The 10,420-nt window shown below is 42.6% G+C and overlaps 1 protein-coding gene across 4 annotated transcripts in view; it reads left to right on the top strand.

Annotated features, from left to right (window-relative positions):
* The window catches only part of RCOR1 (REST corepressor 1), a 64,315-nt gene that overhangs the window by 35,029 nt on the left and 18,866 nt on the right, over positions 1-10,420 (top strand). For all 4 annotated transcript variants that reach the window (XM_089666951.1, XM_089666950.1, XM_089666953.1 and 1 more), the window contains 2 exons: positions 4,695-4,775; positions 6,900-6,952. In XM_089666951.1, coding sequence (XP_089523077.1) covers positions 4,695-4,775; positions 6,900-6,952 — 134 coding nt within the window. The remainder of the gene's footprint in view (positions 1-4,694; positions 4,776-6,899; positions 6,953-10,420) is intronic.

The following is a 10,420-nucleotide window of genomic DNA, read 5'->3' as shown; positions in this document are numbered from 1 at the left end:
CCGAGAGGAGAGGAGGGAGGGGAGCGGGCGCCCGGCACACAGGAGAGCCGCATCTAAATTTGTAAAGAGCCGCGGCTTGCCGACCACTGGCCTTGCGGGAGCCTAGCTCCGCGGGCCGGATTAAAAGGTCCGCCGGGCCGTATACGGCCCGCGGGCCGTAGTTTGCCCATTGCTGTCCTAAACTCAACTCCATAAAAGTCTGTGTGTCCATGTACGGCTTGGTGTCAGATACCACAGCATGCATTCAGAGGTCTAGTGGTGTCATTACTATACTACAGCCTGTCCTGTCTTGGCTTCCTGAGTCTATTAGGGGTCTCCAGAGACCTGTCTGCCATTCTGGTTCTATCCCTGCTTGTCTTAGTGTTTGCACCTCATCATCACGTTGCATGATCTCTAAATAAAATTGATCCGTGTCAAAGCTCAGAATCTCTTCCAGATTTTTATTCTTCAGGTATTCAGACCTGGGTTACCTGATTGCGGGGCTTACCCACCATAATTCTGCCCATAGACTATTAAACTTTTTTCTTTCTTTCAGCAGATGGGCTGAATGGGGGACAAAAACTGTCACGTTAGCGTGGATGGGCAACTCCCCCTACTGGCCTTTTTTTTTTATATTTTTTTTTTCCTTTTTTTTTATTCTATCTTTTTATTTAGATTTTTTTTTTGTTCATTACAAGAAAAACATTAAATACACATAAATCTGAGAACAGGAAAAAAGACCCCAAAACGATAACAAGCTTTTCCTGTGTATCCCAATTGCCTCATATCATATTATTATTATTATTATTATTCAGTATTTATAAAGCGCCAATAGTTCGCTCAGCGCTGTACATTACAGAGGGGGACAGAACGTGACAGAACAATACCAATACAATGCAAAACATGAGGGGATCGAGGGCCCTGCTCTTTCGAGCTTACAATCTAGGAGGGAGGGGATGGTGGCACAGGAGGAGATAGCTGTGGGGGATGGAGTGGTAGGAAGAGTGGAGGAGGTTGGCAGGTTATCAGGGGGTGGGGTAGGCTTCCCTGAAGAGATGGGTTTTCAGGATGCGCCTAAAGGAGAGGAGAGTAGGTGATAATCTGATGGGTTGGGGCAGGGAGTTCCAGAGGATGGGTGACACCCTGGAGAAGTCCTGGAGGCGGGCATGGGAGGAGGAGACCAGGGAACTAGAGAGGTCGTCTTGTGAGGAGCGGAGTGTGTGTGTTGGGTGGTACTTGGATATTAGGTCAGTGATGTAGTTCGGGGCAGTATGGTGGACAGCTTTGTACGTCAGTGTTAGGATTTTGAATTTGATCCGTTGTGTAATCAGAAGCCAGTGGAGGGATTTTTCCCTACCCTCCTCTCTACCCCCCCCCCCCCCCCAATTCCCTAAAACCACACCACTTTCCCACCCTTATTGTTATCAGTCTATATCTGTATTCCTTTCCTCCTATCCCTTTTCTCTGTGGGCCGCCCTTAAGCCCTGGTTCACACTGATGCGGTGTGGAATTTGCATCTAATTCCGCACAACATCCCAATCGCACCCCGTTCATACGAACCGATGCGGGTGTGTATGTTAACATCCTGACATGGGTCCGCAAAACGCGGTGCGATGAAAGAATCGGATCGCATATGTGTGAATACCTATGTGATCTGATTCTAGTGCGGACCAAGAAAGGGTCCTGCATGTTTTTGGTGCGGTTCGAATAGAGCCATACAAAATGGACGGCTCTAATCGCACCGCATACAAATCGCATGTGATTTATACAGGAGTGCGGTTCCTGTGCGAATCACATGCGATATACTGCACCTCTGTAGTGTGATCCTAGGCTAAAAGCTCCCCCCAGTACTCATTTACTTATATTCCAAGCAGTTCCGAGTATCTCTTAGTTGTTTTAAAGACCAACCACTTACTCCTTGTTTTCCTAAATGTTTCCATTCTATCCTCTTCATTATTGACCTCTTATATTCTAACAGGCGATTCCAGTGGCTGTCAATACCTGGAATTGTCTGGATTGGGCTACTTTTCAGCTGACAATTTGCCGCCTGGCTCCTTCAGTTTTTAAATAAAGGATAAAGGGCAGGAGGTGGCCAACAAGGCAAATATTTTCAAGTTCATCACAAATCGAACAGTGTATGGCCAGCTTAAGTATCTATATCTAGATAAACCTTTTTAGGGGGTTCAGTTCCTAGCATCTAGAAAAAGCTGCAAAACTAGTTATGGTGGATTGACCCTTTAACTTTTTATTAGATAATGAGGACACAACAGATGGAATATAATTGGTGGCTGTGGATGATGTGAAGCATTTAATTTCAGTCACTCAAACTCAAGAGGGTCAGGGTGCAGTGATTAGAATTCAGCTTTGAAATCGGAATGCCAGTTTGTAGAGCTACTGCTAGAGCCCTGAATAAATTCACACTGCCCTCCACAGGCACATTCTGATGTGCATTTCTTGTACGAAGAAACCGAGGACTGACAGAGCGAGAATTTGGTTTTCTGTGAACAGACCTATATTTATCCATAGCATATTTATATAGACTTACTGTTGAGGGATTCAATACCTCTGCTGAAAGCCTGTTCCAAGTACCGACTACACTTTTAGTAAAATATACTTCCTAAACTTTGTTTGCGTCCCCCCCAAGTAAGGAGAATGTAGTCTTAAGTCAAGACTTTAGGGCTCGTTTGGACATGTTCCATAGTTAGTCTGGCTGAAAACATGAACCAATTTGCTCCTGCAGGAAAGAAAAATTCCCTCTGAAGGGCAACTCGCATTGGATCAATTTTCAGCGGGTGTTTGACAGGCAATGTGGCAGCGATCTGTTCCAGCGTGGACTTGAAATTTATTTATTACAAGTACTTTTATAGAACCATTAATTTACGCAGCGCTTTACGTATATGTGTGTGTATGTATGTGTGTATATATATATATATATATATATATATATATATATATATATATATATATATATATATATATATATATATATATATATAGTGTGTGTGTGTATATATGTGTGTATGTATATGTATGTATATGTATATGTGTATATATATATATATATTTGTACATTCCCGTCAGTCCTTAACCCTCAAGGGGTGTACATCTAAGGTCCCTAACTCACATTCATTCATACATACACATACATATGGACAATTTAGACAGGAGCCGATTAACCTACCAGCATGTTTTTGGAGTAAATGTTTCCTTCCTTTCAGACCTGATGAGTGTCATTGGGGCAAATAGTGTCCCCAGTTGGAATACACAACCATAAACCATTTCCGAAATGAACATTTTTTTCAGTTTTATGTATTTAGCCACTTCCTGCATTAGGACATACCTGTTCATTCTCAGGTTTAAGCGGTTATACCAGGATCTTGGCTGCAACTGCAGCTATTCTGGTATCAATTCCCTGCCAGCTACGCTGGTTTTCGTAAAAGGGATCCAAGCAGCTATGTAGTCTGAACAACTTTTACAGAGCGTGGAAGGGAGTCCCCCCAGGGAGCCTGTTGGGCCAGCTTAACATAGAGGAGGAAGAACATCCTTTCCCCAGTCGTCTCTCTTGTGTTTAAAACTGGGAGCAATGAAGAATTTGTCACTAGTTACTGGCAAGTAACCTGTCTCTGTTTGATCAGCTACTTTGGAGGGCAGAGGAAAGATTTGGGGTCTAATAGACCCCAGATATTTTCATAAAGAGTACCTCTCACTGTCTATGCCATCACAAGGGATGTTGTTCATTCCTTGTGATGGCAATAAAGTTGTTGGGGGAAAAACCTAAATTTTAATGAGACTGTGTAAAATAAAACCATTAAAGCACCTCTCCATTCTCCGTGCTCTCTCATCCCCATGCTCATGTGCAAATGCAAGGGCATACATAGGTCCCGCACACATATGTAAATGGCGATCACACCACTTGTGAGGTATCACCGTGAACGTTCGAGTACAAGCAGTAATTCAAGCGGCAGACCTCCTGTTTAAAAGCCTTTACAAGTTGCTAGTTTGAAGTTAAAATGTCACCTATGGATAATTTCGCGTACCATAGTTGCCATTCCACGGGCGTGAGGGTGTGGTATCTGTACTTGGCATAACATCTTTTATATCTTACCAAAAAAATTGGATATTGTGTTTTGTATTCACTAACATTTTATTGGTGTATTTTTCTTGAATATGTGATAAACTGCTGTACTAATATGTGACAAACAAAAATGCAATTCCATTTTATCCTCCTTGGCCTTTTCTTTCAGAATAAGTTTGGGGTTCAAAGTAATTTTCTAGTAAAAATCTGCTTTCTTTTCATTTTCTTTTTACATCTATGTGAGAAATGTCAGAAGTGGCTTGGGTAGAAAGTGATTTAGGTCTCTACCATTACCCCCCCCAATTTGCAGCATACTTGTTTCTGAGTCTGATTTAAAAGTACTGAAGTCTGTCAGGGCAACAAATCTCAGGACTGTGGAGCCCCTCCATAGTATGCTAGCTCAGCATGTATGTCAACAGAAATGAGGAGTTGGCAACGCTCACTGGACCACCCAAATACATTTTTCCACCTAAAAGTAGCCAGATAATGTCCGTTATAATTTTAGGTGGCTTTGCTGCCTTTTGGAATTTTTTTATACTGAATTTTTTATCTAGTTAGTCATTGTTTGTATTTTCTACTTTCCTTGCACAAGGACTAACATCAATGCATTTGTGTGTTTTGGTTTTGGTTTTCTCTGCAGAAGTGGCAAAAACCTGCCAAGAACGGGAGAATCTTGGCATGCTCGTGTGGTCTCCTAACCAGAACTTGTCAGAAGCCAAATGTAAGTAAGAAGCTGCAAAAATATCTAGGAATGTTTTGTGCTGCACTCAATGTTTTTTGTTTTGTTTTTTGTTTTTTTTCCTCCTGGAATATAGACAGTATATTGGGGTCTAACTCTCCTTACTCCAAGGGGCTGTTCTGAGAAGTTCCTGTGTGATTCCTACATGTCTCGTGTAATGCAATTTTTAACCAATTCGTTTGATCAGAATTTGCACTGGATTGCAGTAGAAGTAGGGCATACACTACTTTAAAAAAAAAAAAAGAAAACACACTGCACCAGATCGCACCATTTGAACCAGTGCAGGCAAATGCTCAGTGTTTGTGGTCTGAATTTCGGGTGACGTTAGAATTATATTGACACCCGCAGCAGATCGCACACAATTTGCAATAGATGCACTGAAAGCGGAACTTCACCCTAAAGGGGAAGTTTTGCTCTGTGGCGTGCGCCCCCTCCTTTTTTTTTTTTTTTTTTCTTTCTTTCGTCTGATTTTGCCACATTATAGAGGGGTACCTGGTTTTGACAGGTACTCGCTGCCACTTCAAGTTGGATTGTCGTGACAATCCACCAGCAATTCTCCCCAAACCACCCCCCCCCCCCCCCAATTCACAAAGCACAGCTTGCGCATGTACAGTGAGCAGCCAGCTGTGAAGTCACATGGAATCAAAGCACGGTTCCCATAGTAAACATGCTAGCACTGGGACCCTGGATCCCTGGACAGGTGAGTGTCCTATTTAAACAAAAAAAAAAAAATTCAAACACTATAAACACTGTAGCTGCTGATTTGTTTTTTTTTTTTTTTTAAATAAGGCCGAAGAACCACATTAAATGCCCCTTTTTGTATACTTAAATGTATGCCATCTTTTTGGATGTTAATGAAGCTGAGCATTTGATCAATTCCAGTGTACCAGAGCTGTACAAATCATGACATTGCTGAAATGCTGAGGGTGTAATGCTGACTAGAACTGGAATCCGCTCGCATCGAGCGTCTTACCACTAGGTGGCAGATGTATTTTATGCTAAAACATTTAAAAATGTATTTATTTTTATTTCAGGTACTTATATAGCGCCATCAATTTACTGCGCGCTTTACATATATATTGTACATTCACATCAGTCCCTAACCCTCAAGGGGCGTACAATCTAAGGTCCCTAACTCACATTCATACATACACATACTAGGGACAATTTAGACAGGATCCAATTCACCTACCAGCATGTCTTTGGAGTGTGGGAGGAAACCGCAGTACCCGAAGGAAACCCATGCAGGCACAGGGAGAACATGCAAATTCCAGGCAGGTGGTGCTGTGGTTGGGATTCGAACCAATGACCCTAGTACTGCCAGGCGAAGGTGCTAACCACTTAGCCACTGTGCTGCCCAAAATATATTTGTGTGCTCCCAATTCTGCAGTCCTCACCTAGGAGGGGAGTGATGTCCCTTGCCTGTCTACTCCCTCCTGAGATTATATATATATATATATATATATATATATATATATATATATATATATATATATATATATATATATATTTATTTTCCATCCTTTTTAATATCATTTGAAGTTTCTCTTTAAACTTCTAGAATCTGATCATCTATGGTAATTTATGTTTTTGATTGTCAAGGTTCCACCTGCCCATCACTTTTGTTGACTTCTTGCAGCATGGCAGCCTCACTTACCAGTGCTAAGGTACATGGAACCTTTTCAGAGGTCATCCATTAACTGCATATGCAGTTTACTGTCTGCTATCTCTGGGGTGCAGGGCTGGCTGGCTATTGAGCTGTAGTGTCCTACACAAAACCTGCTGACTTCAGGATTGCCATCAGTGAATGGAGCGCACTCTGCACCTATTGGTAGTCCAGCCCTAAGAGCATACTTTACATTTCTGTATAGGCTTTCCTTACCTCATGACAATTAAAATATGATGAACTGCAAAATATTTCAGTTAAGACTTTACATAAACCAAAATGATCCCCGCCACCCTTGTGTTCCTTTAAAAAGAGCTGGAAAATGTGTGTTAATGGACCCTGAGGGCTTGTTAGGGAAACGTTGTACTAATGCAGCATAATGTTCCCAAATGGTATGGAACCCTTCCATTAACTGAAACTTTTCTGCTAATGCTTTTCAGTGGATGAATATATCTCTGTTGCAAAAGAGAAGCACGGATATAACATGGAGCAGGTATTTGTCTTTCTTTTTTTTTTTTTTTTCTCCTTTTTTATTTTTTTCATTTTTAAGGGTAACTCCACTTTTGTGAGAAAATAAAATGAGCAAATTAAAAAAAAATAGCATATACAATTGTGACTCGAGTAATATTGTAATTAGATGATATTTAAAATGAACTCTCCTTTTCAAATTAAATCGCTGTAATTTTCTGTAAAATGCAATGTGGCAACCTGGAGGTGTTCTGTACAAAGATGTTGTATGGCACTCCTCCCTGAAAATGTAATTTCCTGCTTGTGTGATTGGCTCACGGATTTTCTCAGAAGTCTGCACGAAGATCCAAGTCACATTTTTTTTTTTTTGGAATCCCCTGCAACAAAAAATATAATTTTTGGTGAGATACTACTGAAGGCAAATCACATCTAAAGGGATGCAGACCCTACCACTTTCCTGATTGAATTCCAGCTGATTGATTATAAAATCAGTCCTATTCATATTTAATTTGCACGTGGACACAGACAAACCGCTATTACTTCAGAATAACAAAAGGTAGGTATCTGCAACAAAGTTTAAAATCCTTGCAATGCATGTTGACCTCCCAGAGGGGAATGTTTTTATTCTCAACAAAAGTGGAGTTATACTTGTTTACTTGTTGGTCTTTAAAGCGAACCTTGTAGCTTGTATAATGAATTCCTGCCATAATAACTTTATAAAATGACAAAAAGGCAGCTTACCTTCTGGTGGGTGACTTGCGAGCGAAATCTTTGCTTGCAGAGCTAGAAGCTGTGATGCTATCCGGCTTTTCCAAGGATGTCCGATGGCATTCTCCCGCTATATATGTCCGATAGCGTGGTCGCTGCTATATGTGCGATAGCGTGGTCGCTGCTATATGTGCGATAGCGTGGTCGCTGCTATATGTGCGATAGCGTGGTCGCTGCTATATGTGCGATAGCGTGGTCGCTGCTATATGTGCGATAGCGTGGTCGCCGCCATATGTGCGATAGCGTGGTCGCCGCCATATGTGCGATAGCGTGGTCGCCGCCATATGTGCGATAGCGTGCTCCCTGCTATACAGGTAAAACTCAAAAATTTAGAATATCGTGCAAAAGTTCATTTATTTCAGTAATGCAACTTAAAAGGTGAAACTAATATATGAAACTCATTACATGCAAAGCAAGATAGTTCAAGCCGTGATTTGTCATCATTGTGATGATTATGGCTTACAGCTCATGAAAACCCCAAATCCACAATCTCAGAAAATGAGAATATTGTGAAAAGGTGAAATATTCTCGGCTCAAAGTGTCCCACTCTAATCAGCTAATTAAGCCATAACACCTGCAAAGGGTTCCTGAGCCTTTAAATGGTCTCTCAGTCTGGTTCAGTAGGAATCACAATCATGGAAAAGACTGCTGACCGGACAGTTGTGCAGAAAACCATCATTGACACCCTCCATAAGGAGGGAAAGCCTCAAAAGGTAATTGCAAGTTGGATGTTCCCAAAGTGCTGTATCAAAGCACACTAATAGAAAAGTTATGTGGAAGGTAAAAGTGTGAAAGAAAAAGGTGCACAAGCAGCAGGGATGACCGCAGCCTGGAGAGGATTGTCAGGAAAACTCCATTCAAAAGTGTTGGGGACTTTCACAAGGAGTGGACTGAGGCTGGAGTCAGTGCATCAAGAGCCACCACACACAGACGGATCCTGGACATGGGCTTCAAATGTCGTATTCCTCTTGTCAAGCCGCTCCTGAACAACAAACGTCAGAAGTGTCTTACCTGGGCTAAAGAAAAACAGACCTGGTCTGTTGCTCAGTGGTCCAAAGTCCTCTTTCTGATGAGAGCAACTTTTGCATCTCATTTGGAAACCAAGGACCCCGAGTATGGAGGACGAATGGAGAGGCACAAGGACCCAGAGTATGGAGGACGAATGGAGAGGCACACACTGCAAGATGCTTGAAGTCCAGTGTGACGTTTCCACAGTCTGTTGATTTGGGGAGCCATGTCATCTGCTGGTGTTGGTCCACTGTGCTTCATTAAGTCCAGGGTCAACACAGCCGTCTACCAGGAGATTTTGGAGCACTTCATGCTTCCTTCCGCAGACGAGCTTTATGGGGATGCTGACTTCATTTTCCAGCAGGACTTGGCACCGCCCACACTGCCAAAAGCACCAAAACCTGGTTCAATGACCGTGGAATTACTGTGCTTGATTGGCCAGCAAACTCGCCTTATCTAAACCCCATAGAGAATCTATGGGGCATTGCCAAGCGAAAGATGAGAGACATGAGACCGAACAATGCAGAAGAGCTGAAGGCCGCTATTGAAGCATCCTGGTCTTCCATAACACCTCAGCAGTGCCACAGGCTGATAGCTTTCATGCCACGCCGCATGGAGGCAGTAATTGCTGCAAAAGGGGCCCAAACCAAGTACTGAGTACATATGCATGCTTCTACTTTTCAGAGGTCCGATATTGTTCTATGTACAATCCGTGTTTTATTGATTGCATGGAATATTCTAATTCTCTGAGATTGTGGATTTGGGGTTTTCATGAGCTGTAAGCCATAATCATCACAATGATGACAAATCACGGCTTGAACTATCTTGCTTTGCATGTAATGAGTCTCATATATTAGTTTCACCTTTTAAGTTGCTGCACTGAAATAAATGAACTTTTGCACGATATTCTAATTTTTCGAGTTTCACCTGTATGTCCGATGGCGTGGTCCCTGCTATATGTCCGATGGCGTGGTCCCTGCTATACGATGTCGGATGGCGTGGTCCCTGCTATACGATGTCGGATGGCGTGGTCCCTGCTATACGATGTCGGATGGCGTGGTCCCTGCTATACGATGTCGGATGGCGTGGTCCCTGCTATACGATGTCGGATGGCGTGGTCCCTGCTATACGATGTCGGATGGCGTGGTCCCTGCTATACGATGTCGGATGGCGTGGTCCCTGCTATACGATGTCGGATGGCGTGGTCCCTGCTATACGATGTCGGATGGCGTGGTCCCTGCTATACGATGTCGGATGGCGTGGTCCCTGCTATACGATGTCGGATGGCGTGGTCCCTGCTATACGATGTCGGATGGCGTGGTCCCTGCTATACGATGTCGGATGGCGTGGTCCCTGCTATACGATGTCGGATGGCGTGGTCCCTGCTATACGATGTCGGATGGCGTGGTCCCTGCTATACGATGTCGGATGGCGTGGTCCCTGCTAAACACATCATCCCATACACAGTCATGTCACTACTGTGGGACGATTTAATGGATATTGTTAAGATTTACTGAATAACTTTAAAGTTGTGCAAAGGGATGTAGGAAACTGTCAGGTTAAAAATGTTGTTTGGTTAACAAAAAATAAAAAGTGTAGATTTATACAAAAGCCTTTTCTCAGGTAATGCGTAAGGGATTAACAACATATAGCTTTTCTGCAGAAACTTAAAGTGGTTCTAAACTTGAAATGTTTTTTACCTTAATATATATATCCT

This window comes from Staurois parvus, unplaced genomic scaffold (genome assembly GCF_062004578.1).
Source record: "Staurois parvus isolate SC_StPar_1 unplaced genomic scaffold, SC_StPar_1.0 ptg002934l, whole genome shotgun sequence".
NCBI lineage: Eukaryota > Metazoa > Chordata > Amphibia > Anura > Ranidae > Staurois > Staurois parvus.
The sequence above is the reverse complement of the archived record's forward strand: the minus strand, read 5'-3'. Positions and strand labels throughout refer to the sequence as shown.